Consider the following 21567-nt stretch of genomic DNA (forward strand, 5'->3'; position numbering starts at 1 on the left):
TGATGGTTGGACATGATTTTAAGGTCTTTTCCAACCTTGACACTTCCAATCCTAAAGTGCTCCAACAGCTTCCGTGGCAGAAGGGCTGTTGTACCTCAGCCAGCAGCAGCTGAAGGACAAAGTTCCTCCTGCTGAGAGCTTCCTTCCCTTCCCTCTGTGCCATTTGGGATACACAGAAGGCATCCTTCACTGACTGCCACATTCCCACCAAACCTCATCCGACCAAGGCTGCTCAGCTCCTTGGACTTGTGCTTAGAAGAGCTGGAGCTGCACCTCTGAAAGAGCAAGGAACCAGAGATGTCACATTCTCACCTTTTCCTGGCAGCAAACATTTCTTGCTCTCCATATGGTTTTCAGTCTGTGGTGCTGGAAAACTACACACTTAGCTGTGTTTATTTGGTAACACTGTGCAACCTATGGTTTTCTCTGGTGGCTGTTTTACTGGTAGATCCAAGAGTTTTAAGATAAATTGCATTAAAAAATTAAAAGTATAGTGAAAAAAAATAAAAAATAGTAAATCTCTGTTTACCTGAAAATAAGTTTAATTTGCATGATTTTATGTTTGGTACATAAATCTATTTTCCCTAAAGTGAAATTCTGTGGGAAAAAATAGATTTTTTTTTTTCCTGTGAGGCCTAAAGACTATTTGAGAGTTGCTTAAAAATATATACTTAAACCTCTGTATTGACATAAGATATGCAGTGACAACCTCATTTGCTGCATCCCTGCTCCTTTGGGCCTGGGAGTGAGGCCGGGTTTGAGCTGTGCTGTGACCCTGCACTTCAGGGAGCTGCAGCTCCCGGGTTCTCCAGCTTGGCCGCCGCAGACAGACGGACGTTGTCCCTCCCGCTCCACATGGACACAGGATTCTCCACGGAGTTGTCGGAGCTGAAGTAGTGAACCCTCCAGCCACAGCAGCACTGCAGCTTCCTAACCTCGCAGCGGAAAGTCTTGCTGAAGACGTAGTAAATGAAAGGGTTGTAGGCAGTGGAGGACTTGGCAAACAGGCAGGGCAGCAGCGTCACCACGGGCTGCAGGGAGTCACTGGAGTTGAAGATGGACCAGAAGCTGGCGGCTGCATAGGGGGTCCAGGAGCTCAGGAATGCCACTGAGATGAGCACGGCCATCTGCAGGGGAACACAGCTGTTTGTAGCTGGCACAGATGGGGTGGGATAGCCTGGCACACCAGGTGTGTGTGGGACCACACCTAAAGCTGTGCTTGCTGGGCCTTCATGACAGCAGAGACATTGAGGGGCTGGAGCGTGTCCAGGGAAGGGAACGGAGCTGGGGAAGGGGCTGCAGCACAAGGGAGCAGCTGAGGGAGCTGGGAAAGGGGCTCAGCCTGGAGAAAAGGAGGCTCAGGGGGGACAATATCACTCTAGAATTCCCTGGAGGATAGAGCCAGGTGGGGGTCAGGCTCTGGTCTCAGGTAAAAAATGAAAGGACAAGAGGAAATGCCCTCAGGTCGCACCAGGGGATGTTCAGGTTGGATATTAGGAAGCATTTCTTCATGGGAGGGCTTGTCAGTCATTGGGACAGACTGCCCAGGACAGTGGTGGAGTCACTATCATTAGAATGTGGTGCTGTGATGCTTAGGGGCATGGTTAAGTGGTGGACCTGTCAGTGCTGAATTAATGGTTGGACCTGATGATCTTAGGGACTTTTTCCAACCTTAATAATACAGCGATTCTATGACTGGCCTCTAGACAGCTTGGATCAATTCTGCTTTTCCACAAGAAATGCAAAACTGAGGCGCATATTTGGGGGAAAAAGTAATATATTAATACTTAATATATTAAAATCCTGTTTCCATACAGAATTTCTGTGTAGGTCTCTGAAATTCCATGATTCTGTGAGCTGTGCATGAGCAGAGCCTGCTCTCTGCCAGCTTCTGATTACTGTACACTCTTCCCATCACAGGGATAACTCACCAGGGTCAGCTTCTTCTCCAGTTTGGCTGCATTAGGGATCCTGTCAATATTCTGGATCTCTTGGTATGCTTTGTGAACCTTCCAGGCAATCCCCAAGTAACAGGCAACGATGGTCAGTGCAGGCAGGACCGTGCACAGGAGGAACATGGTCAGAATGAAGGAGAAACCATTGGAGGAGTTGTGGAACTTGCTCCAGGCTATTGTACAAGAGATGCCAAAGGGCTCAGGGCCGTAGTAGCCCCAACCCACCAAGGGCAGGATGGCCCAGAGCAAGGAGTAGAGCCAGATAAAGGCAATCAGGATGCAGACAGTGTTCTTGGTGATTTTGTTACCTGCAAGAGGGAGAGCAAGAGTATATGGATCCCATCCCAGTCACATGGGGGTTTGCCATAACTTCTCCTTAGACAAAAGGATGGTGGCTACAGATACACCTGGGCTGCTGCTGCTGCTGCAGGTCCTTAATCTTTGGGCTTCTAGAGAAACAGAGTGTCAGAGGATTGAGGCTGAACACAGCCCTCAGTGCTCATCTAGAGCTTGGTAAGGCAGGGAGCTTTACGAGATCAATTTCACCTTGAATGTGCTGCAGTCTCAGCCCAGGAATACCAGAAGAATATTCCTTCCTTTTAAATTCCAGTGTATCTGCTTGGATACAAACAGGAAGGGAAGGCAGTCTGGTCCAGGAAAACGCTTGTGCTCTCCATTCTCAGGTAGTTTCACTTGGGAAAACTGAGAAGTGAAAAACCTTCCTGTTTCTTACAGAATTTAATGAGACCCTTCTGGGAAGAGCAGGATGTGATATTGTGCTAGAAGTTGAGGCTTATTCTGCTGTTACTGACCTGATATTTCACGCCACATTCCACAAAGCACATCCCAGAGCAGCCCAGCCCAAACACAGCACCACCAGGTGACCAGACAGGTAATTTACTCACTGTTGGATTTGGAGGAGTTGGTGACAAGGAATCGGATCACGGCCATGGCACACAGGGTCATCATGCTGCAGACCCCAAACAGGAAACCCATCAGGGCGTAGTAAATACAGGAGGCATCTCCCCCCAGCCAGGCGTGGTTCCAGGCAGATGCAATGGCCAGGGGGTACATGCTGAGGGCCATCCCAATGTCTGCCACTGCCAGGTTCACTGTCAGCAGCTCTGGGGACTTCAGCAGGGAAGAGCGCTTCACAGCCGTGGCAAGGACCGCTGAATTCCCTAGGATTGTCAGGATGGCTGAAAGGGAAGGATCAACACAGACAAGAATATCACACAGTTAAGACTCCCATGAAATCCACTGGAAGTATGTGAAGTGCCTGAGAAGAGCTACAATAGAGCTGAGGAGGGACTTCTTACAAGATTATGTAGTGATAAGGGTGAATGGCTTTAAACTGAAAGACAACAGGCTTAGATTTGATATTAGGTTCTTCCCTGTGAGGGTAGTGAAGCCCTGGCACAGGGTGCCCAGAGAAGCTGTGTCTGCCCCTGGATCCAAGGAAGTGTCCAAGGCCAAGTTGGACAGGGCTTGCAGGGATAATGGGAGGTGTCCCTGCCTATGGCAGGGTTTGGAATGTCTTGTCACTGTCTGCCCATGTGAAAAGTCACTTTCATAAGTCTTTTTCATAAGCCTCTTTTAAGTACTGGAAGGCCACAATGAGGTCTCCCTGTAGCCTTTTCCAGAGAGAGCCTCCCCCCAGGTCTCCTAGCCTGTCTCCAGCTATCAGAGCATCTTTGTGGCCTCCTCTGGACCCACTCTAGAAGGTCAACGTATTTATTGTACTGAGAAAGAATATCCTCACTTCTCCTTCCTGCTGAAGTACTCCAGCCATCCTGCCCACCTGTCCCCTGCATCTCCCAAAGCCTTCCCTCGGTGTGACTTCCTTCATCTTCAACTGGAGCCCCAGCACTGGGCTCTGGGCTGCCTGGGTGGTGGGCATGTGCTGGCTGGGCAGATCAGAGTCCTTGCTGATCCCTGAGAACTAGCATGACTGTTCTGGTGGTCTCAGAGTAGTAGGACCATGGAAGTTGTTTAGCCAGGGGCATGCAACAGACCCAAAGCTTGCTTTGCAAAAGGAGCTGTCAGACATACATTATTCAGGTGTGCTACAGGGCTTCAAAATCCTGGTGACAGCAGTGTCAGAAGTATATGCACCAAACAACTCATTTTCTCTCTTCTTTCAAGTGAACATGGTGCTGTAGCAACATTTTGATGAAAGGTTTTCCTGAGAAGGTGTCCTCTAAAGTCAGACATGGAAGAGGGAGACAAAAAGATTCTGTCATGTTCTCTTGTGGCTGTGAATGCAGGAAGGCTGCACTTGCTCACAGGTGCCACTTAAAAGTGCCCACAGAGGACTTAATAGAATCACATGCAATAAAATGGAATAGATTGGCATAAGTACAAAAACCTCAGAGGTGTCAAGAGAAAGGCTTAACTGAAATGGGGACACAAATCTGAGCCCCCATGTCCCTCCTTCATTCACTTTCTGACCACACACATGCACTTGCCACCCATGGCTGCCCTTGAAGGGCTCCCTGAGCTCTCAGGATCTGTGTCTGCACACACAGGGTGATGCCCACGGGGGCTTGGGCACTTGCTGACAGAGCAGCCTGTGGCTCAGTGGGCAGAGCACTCTTCACAGGCTGGGACATGGAATCATGGAATCAGAGAATCCTCTGGACTGGAAAACACCTCTAAGATCATTGGGTCCAACCACTCCCCAGCAGTGACCAGGACCCCTCTAAAGCACGTCCCCAGGTGCCACATCTACACAGCTTTTACATCCTCCCACTCCACCACTGCCCTGGGCAGCCTGTTCCAATCCTTCATAGTCCTTTTCATGAAGAAGTGTTTCCTAATGTCCCATCTAAACCTGCCCTGGTGCAACTTGAGGCCATTTCTTCTTGTCTTGTTATTTGTTATCTGGGAGCAGATCCTGGCTGTCCCCTCCTGTCAGGGAGTTGTGCAGAGCCACAAGGTCCCCCCTGAGCCTCCTTTTCTCCAGGCTGAGCCCCTTTCCCAGCTCCCTCAGCTGCTCCCTTGTGCTGCAGCCCCTTCCCCAGCTCCGTTCCCTTCTCTGGAGTCACTCCAGCCCATCATTCTGTTTCTCAAAGTGAGGGTCCCAAAACAGAACATCCTCAGGCTTCAGGAGAAAAAATGCACCCAGTTCACTTTCTTCTTTAAGAGCCCAACCCTTACACAAGATGCAGGAAGCAGCTCCATCATCAGAGGTGACATCCAGACCCAGCCTCTCTTTTTCCTTCACAGAAGCTCTTCCCCTCCATCCCACAGCCTCTGGCAAGGACAGAGCTGTGACTGTGGGATAGCAACCAAAGAGCTGGTGGTGAGTGCTGCCACCCATGCCCTGGCCTTGTTCCAAGCAAAAACATAATTCCAGGGCATGAACGTGCAGCCCCAGTGAGGTGGAAAAGCTGTGGATAAATACCTGCTTCCAGTTCAGCTCACTGCTTTATTTCTGAGAGTCCCTGCAGGATGCAGTGAACCTGGCTGCCACTCAGGGCTCTGGATCCAATGCTGGAAGTTGTGCCTGGAGTTTCAGTGCCTCAAAGTCCTTTAGGAGAGGTGTGAGACTGCAGCAAGTGGAACATGAACACAGGGAGCTCCAGCCTCCAGCCTTTTTTTGCTGTCCCTTCCCATTGCCTTAACTGCATCTATGTATTTACATTTCTGAGCGAAGGGATCTGGCATCCTGACTTGAAAAAGCCATGTTTTGTAAACAGGGATTTTCTCACCCTGAGTTGTGTTCTGCTGTGCTAAAGTGCTAAAGTCCAGCACTTCTGCCCAGAGCCTCAGTATTAAAGCACATGAAAATATAAGCTTGTCTTTCTATGTCAACCAGAGTTTTCAAGGGAGCTGAAGGAAGGAATCTTAGGAAAAATTCAGGTGGAAAGCATGCCTAAACAAGTTCCATTCCTCTCCAAATCCACGAGGGTAGAAAACAGATGCCTGTGTACATGCAAGAAGCAGACAAGGAAGAAAACACTTAACTGAAGCCATGGGCTGGTAGCTACCTCCTGTCCCCACTTGTATTTCATTTTCAATCTGCCTGCAGCAGGGCAAACAGGCTGCTGCCAAACCCAGAACTGCTATTTGGAAACACTTTGCTGTTCTGTAGCAGTTCACCCTACCAAGACACAGCAGAACAACACTTCCCTCACCAAGGGTCAGCCCACAGCTGCTTTCCCCTGACCAGTTCCATGGACTGAGCTGCCCTGGCTCAGTTCTCAGGGCTGTGATGCCACAGAAAGTGACAGACAACTTATTTCGAGCACTTGCGATGCCACAGAGGCAAATTTGTGCTGGTCATTCTTCAGCATTGAAATAAGATTTCAAATCCAAGAGTGGAGATTAATCCTGGCTGCTAACCAACTCCAGGGCACTAAGCAAGGGAACCTGTGGGGAAATATTTGCTGTCATTTCCCTGCAGGTTCTTCTTCCTGACCATGGCACAGCCAGGGAATCCCTGTATCCCTGTTCCCTGGCTCCAAGCAAATGAGCAGGCTGAGAACTCACCTACGATTAGAAGAAAGAGTCCAGCTCCATAATCCACTACTGGGTGGAGTTTGGAAATGTACTGCTCCTCCATGGTGCCTTGTGGAGATGGATGAAGGTTTTCAGTCAGAGGTGAAGATGCTGCAGGAGCAAAGAGCTCGTCCTCATGGTTTGCCTGCTGCAAAGGTGAGAGCTGCTGTTGGGGGCTGGCAGTGCAGGGACTCTTCTGCTGCCTCCTTGTCCTGCCTCTGGTGTGGCAGGGGAGAAGCCTGGAGTGAGAGGAAGGGTTTCCCCCTGGGAGACAGAGTGAAAGCCAGGCAGAGCTGCTGCCAGAGTGATCCCGCCTGCCTGGCTGGCAGAGCATCTCTCCTCCCACCCCTCCTCTCCCACCCTTCTGCTCCTTGGCTTGTTGGGAAGATTCACAATGCAAATCCCCTCAGATGAGCAAAACTAATTTTTCTTCAACCGTCAGCAGCCCTGGGAAATAAAGCCAGGCTGAGGGGGCAGGCAGGGGAAAGAAGGTTGGGAGTTTTGCTCTCCAGCTTTATGGCTGAGTATGGGAGACATGAGGCTGGGACAGGAGTCTCTGAGTTGAAGTGTTAGAGGAAAGGTGTTTGCTGCAGGGCCTCAGCAGGGTCAAAGTCACACCACTGAAGACAGAACTGTCTGAGCTGCTCCAGTGCAGAACGAGAGGATGCTCCATCCATTCTAGTGCACCAGAAGAGAACCAACCTCAGAGGTCACTCTGTAAGCAGCCACAAGAACACCTCACCTCCGTGTTTTCCTTCTCCATATAACATCTGAGCCAAAATCACCATAATTAACAACCTGGTTTAGTGGGAGGCATCCCTGCCCATGGTAAGGGGGTGGAACTAGATGGTCTTTAAGGTCCCTTCCAGCCCAAACCATTCTGGGATTCTCTGAGAAGGAATTTTAAAATTCACAAGAGCATGGGGGTATCTCAAGTGTGATTTAGGTGGAATTTAGGTGCTCAAGTATAGCCTTAGTAACAGCCTAAACTTAGGAATCTGGAGACTTTAAAAGCCTTTACTTTCAGCAGGGTTTTGTATATCTCCAAGCATAGAGACTCCAGAACAGTTGTTCCAGTGCCTTTTTGTTCAGTCTCACACAGTTCTGGAATAAAGACACCACTGAAATGAAATGGAAATCCAGCAGCTGCTCATGAGCTGCTCAGTGCAGGTGTCCCTCACTGAACGTTCCTCAGCAGAGGAGATTCAGCTGAATGAATGTGGGTGGTGGTTGCAATGCCCTTGAGCCATGGGTGTACTAACAAGACTCAGCATAGGAAAGTAGGATATATATACAGTGTTAATCATAAAATGAAGTTCTTTTACTGGAATAGAATAAAAAAGGGAAGAGGTGATGTCTCAAAAAACATACCCACTACTAAGAGTTTCAAACAGCTCGGTCAATTCAGTGTAGTCTGTGCAAGAAACAGAGGTTACCATTTGATAGCATTTTGGGGGAGTATCCTGGTTCTGGCCAGGACAGGGTTAATTTTGCAGCAGCAAGGAGTGTCGTGGCCGAGACCTGGAGGTGATCCTATAGCACCTGGGCAGAACGAGGAGGATAGGGAGAAATGTCTAGCAAAACACACAAATCCTGTGGCAGAAAGCAGAAAATTGCCACATTCTCGCACTTAATCCAGTGCACAAACCCATTGTGTTGGTTTACAATTAAACAATGCCAGATCACCACAAAGAGGCTGGAATCCGACTGCTCACCTTGCAAAATTCACAGAACAGTTCCTGGCACTGATCTGGGCTGGGCCAGCAGTCACTGTCCTGGCATTCCCAGTCACAGCTTGGCTAAAACGAGCCCAGGATTGTTCCCAGCAAGCAGTAACATCATCAGCTTTGAAAACAAAGTGTTTTGTTCCCTGGTACAGATGTTGCCCATGGGTTTTGCTCTTATCCTGAGTGCAAACATTTATATTCTCAAGGTGCAGCCATTGGATGAGGACTGACTGTTTTAAAGTTCTCAAATAGAGCTTTTAATTCTCATAAAACCCTTTTTTGATAAAATTCCTGGCCTGTGTTATTCAGTCATCTCACTTAATGTCTCTTTTTGACCTTTCCTGGTGAAACCATGGCAGAGGGCTGAGTTCAAGGAACCTGATGTCACCCAGTCCAAACAGATCTGCTTTCCCATTTGTTGCATGGTCCATCCTTTCCCTACTGAAATAAAACTGCCTTTCTTCAGGCAAGCAAGGAGACCAAAAGCAAGATTAAAACATTTTGCTGATAATTTAATTGCTAATTATTATTTAATTACTGGAGACTCCACTGGCTACATCAGGATCCCAGTCCTCTGCCAGCTCTTGTGGGCACCTTAGATTACACTCTGTGGCTCTTTCACGCTGGTTTAGATGGCACTTCATTTATTGTGAAACCCTCGACTTAGCATTCACATGGGGTGGGATTACATCAACAGTCCAGTTACGAAATGAAAGAAAAGAAAATGAATGATTAAAACCAGAAGAGCTGATGGATCCCAAACCCAGTGCATTATTCTTGTGCTGTTTAACAATAGCAAGTTGTGCTCATCACCATCTTCCTGCACATGAGATCAAGCCATATGATCTATTCACAACAGCCCAGATTTATACATCTTGTCAGACTCAGATTTGGGGGGGATCATATTTTAGCTTTGTTTTGTGAAATTGATTTTTTATTTAATAAAGTACTTGTGAACTGAGGCAGATGGAAGGATGAAGTTGATACCTACTGATTTCTGAAAGGTTATGTGAAACTTCAAGCAAAAAATGAGCTCACCATGAAACTATTGCACATACTTGATGTAAATATGGATGTATATACAAAACAAATTCCCATTGTTGGCATAAAACACTGTATGAGTTAAGGAATTACTTGATGCTACCAAGTGAGAATGTCCTACAACTTTATTTTTACTTTCCACAGGGAAAAAAAAATAAAGAGTATTCTGAATCTGTAGGAATAAAAGGGAATTGGTCTGAATTATCAGTTTGCCACTATGTAGTGGCTCTTTTTGAGAGATAAAATGTCTCAAAGGGTGGAGCTGTTTGGGACATGAATACTGGGTTGTGTTTGGTACCATATATCAAAATCACTGATATTTCCTTGGGCCTATGAATCTGGGTCATTATCAGAAGTGTCTATCAAAAATAGTCATGTATCATTTAGAGGAGGACATGACCTTTTTATTCCTGTTTATCTCTGGCTGCCCTGTCCCAGATCTTCTCTTTGTGAAGACTGAGATCTCAAGTGAGCAGAGAGTGTGCAAACACTCTGTGGGGACAGTTCCTCATGAGTGCCCTCTCCTTGCTGCAAAACACCTCTGGCATGATGCAAACTCAAGCCTTTTCATTAAAAATGCCACCTTTTCCAAATTCCTTAGAGGAGACAACTTCATCATATTCTTCAGAAATTCCTACAACTTCCTTCTATTTAAATATTCATTTATTTCTGCAGTTTTACTTTTAGAAGCTCATCTTTGAGCTGAGACCTCTAGCTGAGCTTCTTTAGCTTTCACGTCTATTTATGAAAACCAGAACCAGCATTTAAGTGGAATTCTCAGAGTCTCTTAATGGAGTTGTATGTTTTCAACAGCTAAATCTTGTTTAAGCTGGTATTTGCAACCTCAAGCATAGTCATTTTTAAATTGTTTTCTTCTGGCTGCCTGCACTGACTTGCATGTTATTTTCTGAGGGGTTATTTACAAGTCTAAATTCAGTCTAGGGACACTAAACTCCTTAATTTCCCTTGGCAGGAACTGAAGAATCCAGTTGGATCAATACATTTTGCTCTTTCACTACAACCAGTTTAATATATAATACTTACTTGTGTGTTGGTGAACCCAGTCCAAGTGAGTAACTTGGGTCACAACAACACCTGTAGTGCTGCAGGCTGGGGAAAGAATGGCTGAAAAGCTGGAAAAGGACCTGGGTGTGCTGGGGACAGTGGCTGAACATGACCCAGGTGTGCCCAGGTGGGCAAGAAGGCCAATGGCACCTGGGCTGTGCCAGTCATGGTGTGGCAGCAGGACCAGGGCAGTGATTGCCCCCCTGTGCTGGGCGCTGCTCCAGCCACACTTCAAGTGCTGTGCTCAATTTTGGGCCCCTCAGGACAAAAAAGACATTGAGGGACTAGAGCATGTCGAGGGAAGAGCAACAGAGATGGAGAAAGGTTGTGGAACTGAAGCTAGAAGCTCATATTAATTAAACAAAAGCATTCTTTGTTGTAACCAAAGTATTCATGGTGCACTGGTGAAAAATATACCAGGTACTCAGTGAGAAAAGTAATACATGGAGTAAAGATGTCCCTGACATGACAAATCAGTTCTTTTCAGCTAGGCAATAGGCTGCACTCTCAGGGACAATATATTTTTTCCCTCAGCATTCTCAAATATGCAATGAAAGGCTCTAATTTGAGAAAACAAGGCAAAGGAGAAACACAGCAAGAGGTGGGAAAGGAGATATTGGAATGAGAAGTGAAAAGGTTGATTCAACATTCAAGTATGAAGCATGCTAGAGCTGTTTCAAGGGTGTGAGGAGACAGATTCTAATACACTAAGAATGGAAAGGAAATGGCACCACAGGTGCTAAAATAAAATGAAAGCCACTATTATGTCAAGAAAAGAGAAGAATAAAATGTATTGCCCATGCAATGGAACTTGACATTGCAAACCTGCTCACATTTAATATGGTGACCGTATTCCCAGATCTCAGTTTAACAGAGGTATGAACAGCAATAACTCTCATTTTCAAGGGCTCAAAGATAAAACCATGCTCTGTTATGCTGGATATTGCACAAATAATCACACAGGGACACTTTCTTACAGGTTTTTTTCCAAACAGCTATTGACATCTAGGTTTTGGTAGCAAGCTCCACTGACTTTTCCTTTGCACTTTGGTCCTGCACTCCATTTATTCACGATTCCTTTGTGTCATTCAGACAATGGGGAAAACCCCCACAGTTTGTAGAATGGAGTGCCTGGGACTCAGCCAGCACAGGAATGTTGCTGTGCAGCAGATCTGTCTCATCATCCTCTGCACACCTCTATGGTGAGCACATCTCTGGGTAAGCATGAGTGTGACTATAGAGAGGGGTGACCTGGGAAGCAACACATTCCAGCCGCTCTACCCTCTAAAAAGCCAACAGATTGACAGATTGAATCATTTTAGACTCTCCAATTTTGTGTTACTGTAGCATGATAGCAACAAGCAATTGATTGTCTGTGATCCTAAGACCAGAAGTGTTCTGGAGGCAGCAAAACAACAAATAGGACTGGGAGACAAGGGATCATAACGTGTAGGGTTGGGACCAAACCTGCCCAGATCCTTCCAGCAGCACTGGGAGCAGGAAGGCCAGCTCCGCAGGAGTCTGCCCAGCTTCAGGGCTAGTCCCAACTCTGTCCCTTTGTCTTTTTTTCATTTGACTTAGTGCTGATTTGGGCTCACCCCTTCTTCTTTTGCATGACAAAACTCTATCCTCTCCTTTTTGCTAGGAAACACAGAACCATGCTGACAGGGAGCACCCCTCCAGCAGCACAGGTGAAACTGGCCCTTCTCTTTGTTCCTTAACTTTGATAGCAAGACTAGGATCTCTCAGAACTGAGACAGGACCAAACAGGCTGTGGTGGCACGTTTGGGATGCAGGGTCATATGGCAAACACTGCAGGGCCCTCCTAGACACTGGCATGAGGACAGTGAAATCCTCCCAGTGCTGCCTCTGGAAGAGTTCACTGGTTGCAGCTGGTGCTGCTGTTCCTTTCTTCACTGAAGAGGGGAAAGGGGATTTGTTTTGAGGGAACATTTTACTTAAAGGTAGTTAGAGAAAAGGTTACCAGAGTGGAAGACAAGAGATCAGGGTATTTATACAACCTGTGGGGACATAGCTGATTATATACTGATAATTTTTACCCAAATGGTGTAACCCATCTGTTGACACCATGGGCTCCCCGAACACTGTTTGGGTGCACCCACCTCTATTCCCTGTTCCAGTTTCTCTGCCAAGGCAGGAGTAGAGCAGCCCAGGGATGTGATCCCAGAGCACACATGGCTGTGTATCCCACACAGACAGTGGGGCAGGGTTCAAGGGTGCAATCCTATGGCACTACAGATAAACCTGATGGCACTGCCCTGGCTCTGCTGCTGCGTACTGTGTGACACTCCTCAAGTCACTTCCTTCCTCTTGCTGCCTCTGATTGACCCACTGAAATTGTACATTTTCTGAGGTCTGACTGATCTCCAGCTATTTCTGCCCGGTGCCTGGTAACAAAACAGCGCCGTTGTTGGCTTGTGCCTCTCAGCACTATTGTGACACAACAATAGCTTAAAGAGGACAATTTTCTTTCATATTAGAATTACTCTTACTAATTTCTAAATAGACCCATGCTGGGAATTCAAAAATGCCAGGATTACAGTTTATTATTTAGAGAAAAGAAAAATAGCTGAGACTCAATCCTGTACAAATATAGAGGTAGGTAAGAGTGGAAAATCATGTAGATACTATTCTTGGATGGAGAAGAACAGGTTTCCTTGTTCAATCTGGAACACAAAGTTTAATGGAGAAAGAAAAAAGACTGGGAAACAAGGGCACAACAGAGGCTTGATGATAACAAATCTATTATGTAGAATGAGGAAGACACAACTTCTGCTCTGCAATAAACAGTGGTGGGATCACCAGCTCTTTGACAATGACCCTGTAAGGACAGCACTGAGCAGAGCTGCCTGACTGACAACAATCACAGCAACCTACTGCTAAGGCAATTTCCCTGGATTTCAACTTCCAGTGAATGACATTGCTTGGAGTTTAAGGGTCATCAAGCAGCAAGGAGAGCACCAGAAGCCTCTGTCATTTTCTTCATCAAATCATGTTCAGGTCTCTTTTCCAGCCTTCAGATTATAATCATATGAGTGAGAGAAGTCACAGCTATTCTCTCTTGACTTCCTTTCTGAGGTCTTTTGACCCTTTAAGACAAGTTCTCCTTATACAAAACTGCCAGCTCAAGATGGCTGTAAATATGGCACAGAGTAGGACAGAGGGAAAGAAGAAAAACTTCTTTCTTAAAATTATTATTTCTTAGTCACTAGCAGTTTAATTGCTGGAATTTTCAAGGCTAACTGAGCTGCAGCAACATGTTGCTTCCAGAGAGCATTTTCCATACCTTGGAAAGTGCTTTAGGTTTTATTTCTTTGCACTTCACTCCTTTGCAGTGGTTTGGCATGCCTTTTGCAGGGATATAAGAGATCGTTAAACTTACAAAAAAAAAAAAAAAATCCCACAAATGTTATTGACTTGCAGCCAGGTCTTCTGGTCATTGCTCCTGATACTTGACAGGAAACAAAAGTGGCAGTAAGTTAAATATTTAGTGGGTATTCCCTGCATTCACACAGAGAAACTTCCAGCTCCTTCTCCCATGTTTACACAGTGCTCAGTTTGTTTTGCTAATATTGAGTTATTCCTTTGCTTGCCTTCCCAGGGCCACTCCACAGTGAAAAACTCATAAAACAAGGAAGGGCCTCAGAAAAGCAGCACTGCAGCCACCTTCATCTCATGTAGGGATGACATCAGTTCCTCTGCTGCTCATGCTATCTGCTGTACAACAGAAAAGTACTGTCTTGCTTCTAACAGGCTGGTTCAGATTATTCTCTAATAGACCATACTCAAAAACAGCAACAGTGACTGTGAATACTTCCTGCACTCAATTACACTGAAAAAATGGAGATGAACCTACACGCAGAAAAAAAAAAAAATGTCTTGTGGTGAGGCCCTGGGGCATTCTGGGTCCAGATCTTCACCTTGCCACAGTCTTTCTGTCACTGCTTTTTGGCCAGGGATTAAAACCTTCTGTGCTTTAATGCTCCAGATATGAACTATGGATGCAAATGAAAGCTATCTTCTTTTTATCCTCTAGATCACTGTCACACATTCATGGGAACCGAATGGTTTGGGTTGGATGGAACCTTGAAGCTCATTTCATTTCAGCCCCTGCCGTGGGCAGGGGACACCTTCCACTATCCCATTATCCCTGCAAGCCCTGTCCAACCTGGCCTTGGACACTTCCAGGAATCCAGGGGCAGCCACAGCTTCTCTGGGCACCCTGTGCCAGGGCCTCACAGGGAAGAATTTCTTCCTCATATTTAACCCAGATATAAACTCTGTCAGTTTGAAACCATTGTCCCCTGTCCTGCCACTAAATACCCTTGTAAAAAATCCCTTTCTTGGAAGCCCTCTTTGGGCAGTGGAAGGGGCTCTAAGGTCTTCCAGAGCTTCCTCTTCATTCAGTGAACATCCTCAGCTCTTCCAGCCTGAGGAGAGGGGCTCCAGAGCAGAGAGGCTGCAGCCCTTGGAGCGGCTTTGTGCCCTCCTATGGACCAGCTCCAACATGTCCCTGCCTTTTTCTGTTGGTGGTCCCAGAACTGGATGCAACACTCCAGGTGGGATATCACAAGAGTAAAGCAGAGAGAGATAGAGAAAGAAAATCACCTCCCTTGACCCATTGCCCAGGCTAGTTTTGATGCAGCCCAGGACACAATTGTCTTTCTGGGCTGCAAGTGCAAGAAATGACCAGTCATTACTGAGTCATGCCCAGCTTTTAATTTACCAGCATCCCAACTCCTCCTCGGCAGGGCTGCTCTCAGCCCATTCTCTGGGTTGATACCAGGGGTTTTCCTGACCCAGGTGTAGCATCTTGCACTTGGCTTCATTGAATTTCATCAGGTTTGGTGCTGGGGGCTTGTTGAACCTGGATCAGCACATGGGGAAAAATGTCCCCATGGCTCACTTGGGCTTATCTGGAAGTGGAGGTGCATTTTCTATTCAGTCTGCATTGCAAACATTGTTTGTTTGTTTGTTTGTTTGTTTGTTTGTTTGTAGACTCCATGTCCTCATCAGGAGAGAATATCTGTATTTGTTCAGAAGGGGAAATTCTAGGCCATCTCTGGTTATTTAGAAAAATTCTGGTTAGTATGGTTATTTAGAAATACTCTAATATTATGGTTATTTAGAAAAACTCTAACAGCATGAATACAACAGACACAAAAAACCATGAGGTAAATAAAGAACCATAATTATGATCTTTTTTTCACTCATCATTGCTGTCATACTGACTTGTGACCATTTTAATGCATGGAGTTGACAAGGTAATACCAATCTATTTTTGCCTGTAACTGAATATATTAAAATATTTTCCTGTCACACATGTTGAAATGGTTTTTATAACCCGAACATTTGAAGCAAACTTTATTGGCTTGTAACTGAATATATTAAAATCTGTCACATGCACTTAAAAAGATTTTATAGTCCTAACTTCACCAGAGAATATATTTCAGCTAAATAAAACCATTTAAAAGTTTCAGATCTGGTTGAAACTGGTCATCCAGACTTCCCCTGGAGTCAACAGTGAAAGATCATGGAAGTGACAGACACTCTTGGTGGAAAAAATATGCACCTTCTCTGGATGACATCAGTTGTTATTTGGAAGTGCCTATTGACATTGAATTTAATAATAGCAATAATAGCAGTAATAATAATAAAAATAATGATAATAATAAGAAGAAAGTGAATAATGATGGTATTCTTCTTTGTGAGGGTGGTGAGGCCCTGGAACAGTTTCCCAGAGAAGCTGTGGCTGCCCCTGTGGATCCCTGGAAGTGTCCCAGGCCAGGTTGGATGGGGCTTGGAACAACCTGGGATAGTGGGAGGTGTCCCTGCCTATGGCAGGGGGTCGCACAAGATGATCTTTATGGTTCCATCCAACCCAAACCATTCTGGGATTACAAAGAGCTTAAATAAGCCACCCAGTTTGAGGTGGCTAAATTTGGTTTATCTGAATCCTGTCCTGATGGACATTCTAAGAAACACAAGAAACCTGTAATAAAGGATGAACTGAAATATATGGTCTCAAATCTTGAGTTAAGGCTTTCAACTGTGTTACATTCTCCTTGTTTCCATTACTGCCAAAAATGAAATTCCTCAGAGCATACAGTGGTCATGAAGCCTGCTTGCTATTTAAAACAAAACAAAGTATTTTAGCTGTCCAACTTTAATATTATTTTCCCAAAGGTTTTTAATTACCAGTTCCTTCCTGTAGAAACACAACCAGGACAATGATGTTATTAGCATTTGGATGATCTGGATTTGACTGTGAGAGTCACATCACATTGACCTGGACAACACAGTGAACTCAAGTTTGCTCCTTCATTTGATGCAGAAAATTGCCAGTATCTGTAAGGCAGTAGTGTGTTCCCTGAAGCACTCTGTGGGCTCTAAAAGAGTAATTTTCCCCAGATACTGAAAAGGATGTTTGGGGCAGTGAAGTGAGTAAAAGTATAAGTATTGCAAAAGCACCCACAATTCCACAAAAATAAGACAAATACTTAAACTCTTCTGTTTTCTCTCCAAAGTCTTCACTTGCCCCAAAAACTATAATATCTTTTCAAGTTATTTAATTGTTAATTAATGAAATTTCAACCTTCAGTTACACAATTCACTACTGAATTTTCTCTTAACTGTTTTCCTTCAAATAAGCAACATCTCTGCCTGCCTAGCAGAAAGGATGAACATCCAGTTTTTAACCCAAATTCTTCTGTCTATCTTGAGTTCTTATCAAAGGTACTTTCAGCCCCCTCTTTATCAGAGGTGATTTGTTTAATCCACCAGACTTGCTACAGAGATGCAGCTTCAAGGTGGCCAAAGGCTGGAAGGACAGAGAGTGGGGATTGGATGGGAGGCTGTTCCATAAACCACAGACTGCTGACAGCCTTGGAGGAGATGGACAAAAGGATTAAGGATGGATTTCTATGATGATAAAAGACTATGGACTAGATAAACCAAACCAGAGTAGACTCAGATGCCAAGGGAAGGAATATTCTTTTAGGAGTACCACTGCGCAGCATTTTTGACCAAGTGAACTTGCCTTGGTCTGTGGCTAACTTTGGTCTGCAGCTAACTTTGGTCTGCCAGCTCTGCTGTGAGAGTGCTGACCTTTGGCAAAACATTGATAATGAAACCCAGAAGAATTATGTTATCTTAAATTGTGGCACCCAGCTGCTAAATTAATGTATGTCAAAACCCTGGGGTTTGCAAAGCCCATTGAAGCCAGTGGAAAGATTCTTGTTGAACTCAGTGGCCTGTGAATGATTCTCAAATGGAAATGGAGCTCCCGTTCCAGTGGCTGGTCTCATCTCCATGCAGACCTGTCCTGGAAGAGTTGCCATATAAGTCATGGCATCTGCTGGGTGATGAAGCTATTGCTGATAAGGCTAAATGTTGTACCCTGAAGTGGGGATGGGATGAGCTCCTCCAATCCCATCAGTCACCTGCATCTAACTAATCCCCCTCTGGCCCTCTGGTACTCAATGCGGAGAAATCAGCATTTCATCTGCAACCTCAGCACTCCAAAATGGACATCTAAAATAGGTCAGATGACTCACACCCTAAATTCCTGCTTCTTCCCATCAACAATAAAGGGAATAAAGCCTGAAGTAATTTTCTCAGATTCAAATATGTGGTTGGAAGAATATCACAGTAAGTATCTTCATTAGACTGGGTTCCAAAATGTTGTCTTTTATAGCTGATTGCTAAATCAAACAGAAAATTCAACACAAGATCCTAATGGAGACAGGTTCAGATAAACCCAGTTGGTTTTGAATTGTCTTGAATGAACTACAGAGCTTTGCCTCAGGAGGATTTTATACTAACTTGAAAATATTCCAGGGACAAGACAGCCTTTGATGTACCCAGCTCTGGATGTTCTGGATGTGCCCTGTTCTTACACGTTCTGGATCACAGGCCCAAAATGGTCTCATGCATATTATAAAGATAATAACAATATATGAACAAGATACTTCAAGTTATTACCACTAATTAGCTCTCAGAAATCATTCATCCCACTGGTGAACAGAATAGGGGGAAATTCAGCACCAAATCCAAACTTAAATGGACAAGGCTACAACAGCCTAGACTCCCATTATGCTTAGTGGAGAATGACTCAATACAGGCAATGGAGACAGAAAATCACTTGTCTGAGTAGAGGTATCTAATTTAAGACTGACTCAGACTACACGTTTTTGGCTGTAGAAAATCCCTCATCAAATCAGGAGTCTGGCCACCAAACTCCAACATAGTAATGACACAAAAAAGCCACCTAAAATTAGGCAATTGCTGATGAATCTCATCCACTAGAAACTGCCCATGTAGTTGCTCAGCAGTAGCATGCTCATCTGATTCTTATCCTGGCAGGATAGTGTGATGACCTGGGCCATGTCCTGAGCCGTTAGAACAGATGTGTCAGGAGAGAATCATTGACTCATAGAATTGTTTAGGGTAGAAAAGACCTCTAAGATCATTGAATGCAATTGTTAACCCAGCACTGACAAGCCCTTCACTAAACCATATCCCCATGTGCCACATCTCCATGTTTTTTAAGTCCCTCCAGGGATGGTGACTCTACCACTGCCCTGGGCAGCCCATTCCAATAATTGATAACCCATTTAATAAAGAATTTTTTCCTAATGTCTAAACTAAACCACCCCTAGTGCAACTTGAGGCCATGTCCTCTTGCCCTATCACTTGTTCCCTGGCAGCAGATCCTGACCCCACCTGGCTGTCCCCTCCTGTCAGGGAGTTGTGCAGAGCCACAAGGTTCCCCCTGAGCCTCCTTTTCTCCAGGCTGAGCCCCTTTCCCAGCTCCCTCAGCTGCTCCCTTGTGCTGCAGCCCCTTCCCCAGCTCCGTTCCCTTCTCTGGACACACACCAGCATCTCATACTAAGATTAGAAAGCAAAATGAGCTTTGAACTAGTAATTTATTTTCAAAGAGAAGTTTCTCTCTGTATATTTATTCTTTGTTTAAAACAACACCTTTCTAAATGGGCAGGAAAGGTTTTATGCATGTGGGCATGTTCACACTGAGAATAAAAATATACTGTGAAACTTAGACATTTGCCATGAAATGGAAATGCTGAGTTTCAGACAGCTCAAGAAAATTCAGTAATGCCCTGCAAAGTGTTCAACATTTTCAGCACAACCAAACCTATGAAGTGGCTCCATTAGGGGACATGTGAGCACCACTGCCAGTCTTTGTTCTGCCAGTCTGATCTCCTTCCACCAGATGTTTCTGGGATGACAGTCCAAATTACCTCAAACATAATAGAGCCCTTGAGTATTTGAAAAACTCTTCAGAATCACAGCTTCTAACTTGGCACTTACCTCAAAATATTCCTGACTGTCAGCAGCTATTAAAAACAAGAATAATAATGGCTATTTCCATAATAGCTGTATTTTGAAATCTCAGAGCACTTTGTGAACTTAACAGACATGTCTGAGATGTATGGATTCATGCTATCTATCAGGGAATGCAGACCTGTCTTGGCAAGATCTGGATTTCTGTTTTTAAATATTCCATAAAGAAATACAGATAAGGAATGAGATTCCTGAAGGGAGGAACACCTTCCACTAGACCACATTGCTCCAAGCCCCATCCAACCTGGACTTGAACACTTCCAGGGATGGGGCAGACACAGCCTCTCTGGGCAACCTGTGCCAGGGCCTCACCACCCTCACCAGGAAAAAATATAAATATAGTGCCTTTAGACTGCTCAGTCATCCCAGTAATGACCCTACTTTAATGAGAAATCCATAGCATTTGGTGAATATCTCAAACACTTCCAATGTGCTGTGTAACTGCTAATTTTGCAAGGCAAAATTACAGAAATAAACCAAGGTTTGCCCTTGCTAAAAGTGCAAAAAGTTCCTAAAATACTTTAAGGTGGAATAATCAAAGATGGAAGGAAAATACAAATATAAGCTAGGAGAAATCTGATGTGTTTAGCTGAGGAAAAGGTTGCAAACACAAAAAGCTTTGGCTTCTCTTTTTCCATATTTTTTTGTCATTTTCAGTCTTGTCAGCATGAATAATATTGTTGATTTTTGCTGTGATTTAGAAACAGCTGCAGAATACAAAATAAAGTTGAAAATCAGTTGAAAAACCATTAATCTATTTTGCTTTTAGCTGAAACACTCCTGCCAGCTGCAGACAAGTAACCAGACTGAATATAATTCCATAAGCTACATCTGATCACCATATAGTTCAGGTTTGGAGGGACTTTTTAAGCAATCTTTTGAAACACACAAACAAAAAGTTACTTGCATGTTACAGCAAACATATTTCTAGATGACATCATGACTGCCAGAGGTTCTCACCTGATTTTGTGCAGGCATTAATCTTCTCTGCTCATTCTTTCTGTTTTATTTCTGTACTAGGAAATTAGCCCTGGCCCATGCTAACTCCTAAACTGTACCTGGAAACTGTCTAGAACTTTTCTTTGCCTGGATCCAAGTCAGAGTCACCTGGCTAGTGGAAGCTGTCCCTAATCACCCAGTTTGGGAGGGTAACAGGAATTCACAACAGGGCATTACCAGATCACACCAAAAGGCCTCCAATCTGCAGAAAAGCCCTGCCACACAAAATCACAGAGCCATAAATTGTTTGGGCTGAAGGGATTTGGAAGCTCATCCAGTTCCACCCCCTGCCATGGGCAGGGACACCTTCCACAATCCCAGGTTGCTTCAAGCCCCATCCAACCTGGCCTTGAGCACTTCCAGGGATGGGGCAGCCACAGCTTCTCTGGGTAACCTGTGCCAGGGCCTCAACACCCTCACAGGGAAGAATTTAATCCAAAAACCATGTGAAAAAAACAGTGAAACAATCAAATAACATCCAGTTAAAAGCAAATACAATGTTGCCTGTTTTGAGAGAGGCATATTTGCCTTGCTCTATTAAAAAAAAAAAAACAACAACGTTTACCATGTTTTCAGATTGGTCTCCAAACCTTGTGTCTTGGAAGCAGCTTTTCCACAAACTAATTATGCTTTTTTATCTGATCTGGTGTGGATATGTTATTTAAAGTTAATTTAAGTCCATTAGGGATACAGAAAAACTAGTAAGAGAACTTATATTCTTATTCATATTCAGACAACTGAATTAAGCTTGCAGCCAATATTATCAATGGAGTCTAGAGACAGATTAGGTGGTCAAATGGAGCAGGTAAGACTTCATTGTCTAAATAAAAATCTTACATGCTCCACTGAAGAAAACTTCACCCAGATGGTGAATCATTAAATTCCTGCCACTA

The 21567-nt window shown here is 44.7% G+C and overlaps 1 protein-coding gene across 1 annotated transcript; it reads right to left on the reverse strand.

The window, feature by feature from the left end:
- Positions 1-782: 782 nt before the first annotated feature.
- LOC134041572 (opsin-5-like) lies at positions 783-6546 on the reverse strand. Its single transcript, XM_062488412.1, has 4 exons — positions 6450-6546; positions 2861-3154; positions 1932-2263; positions 783-1127 (listed from the first exon to the last, which is right to left on the reverse strand). Exons 1-4 carry the CDS (start codon positions 6520-6522, stop codon positions 783-785), a joined length of 1044 nt encoding a protein of 347 aa, XP_062344396.1. The 5' UTR covers positions 6523-6546.
- Between the last annotated feature and the right edge of the window lie 15021 nt (positions 6547-21567).

Source organism: Cinclus cinclus, chromosome 3, assembly GCF_963662255.1.
Source record: "Cinclus cinclus chromosome 3, bCinCin1.1, whole genome shotgun sequence".
Classification (NCBI taxonomy): domain Eukaryota; kingdom Metazoa; phylum Chordata; class Aves; order Passeriformes; family Cinclidae; genus Cinclus; species Cinclus cinclus.

Excerpts from the sequence above, each read along its gene's own strand:
- LOC134041572 (XM_062488412.1), bottom strand. The coding sequence starts at position 6,522 with ATGGAGGAGCAGTACATTTCCAAACTCCACCCAGTAGTGGATTATGGA. Across the intron at positions 3,155-6,449 it reads ACTCTTTCTTCTAATCGTAG|CCATCCTGACAATCCTAGGG; the intron begins GTGAGTTCTCAG and ends CTTCCCTTTCAG. Across the intron at positions 1,128-1,931 it reads TGGAGAAGAAGCTGACCCTG|ATGGCCGTGCTCATCTCAGT; the intron begins GTGAGTTATCCC and ends GTTCCCCTGCAG.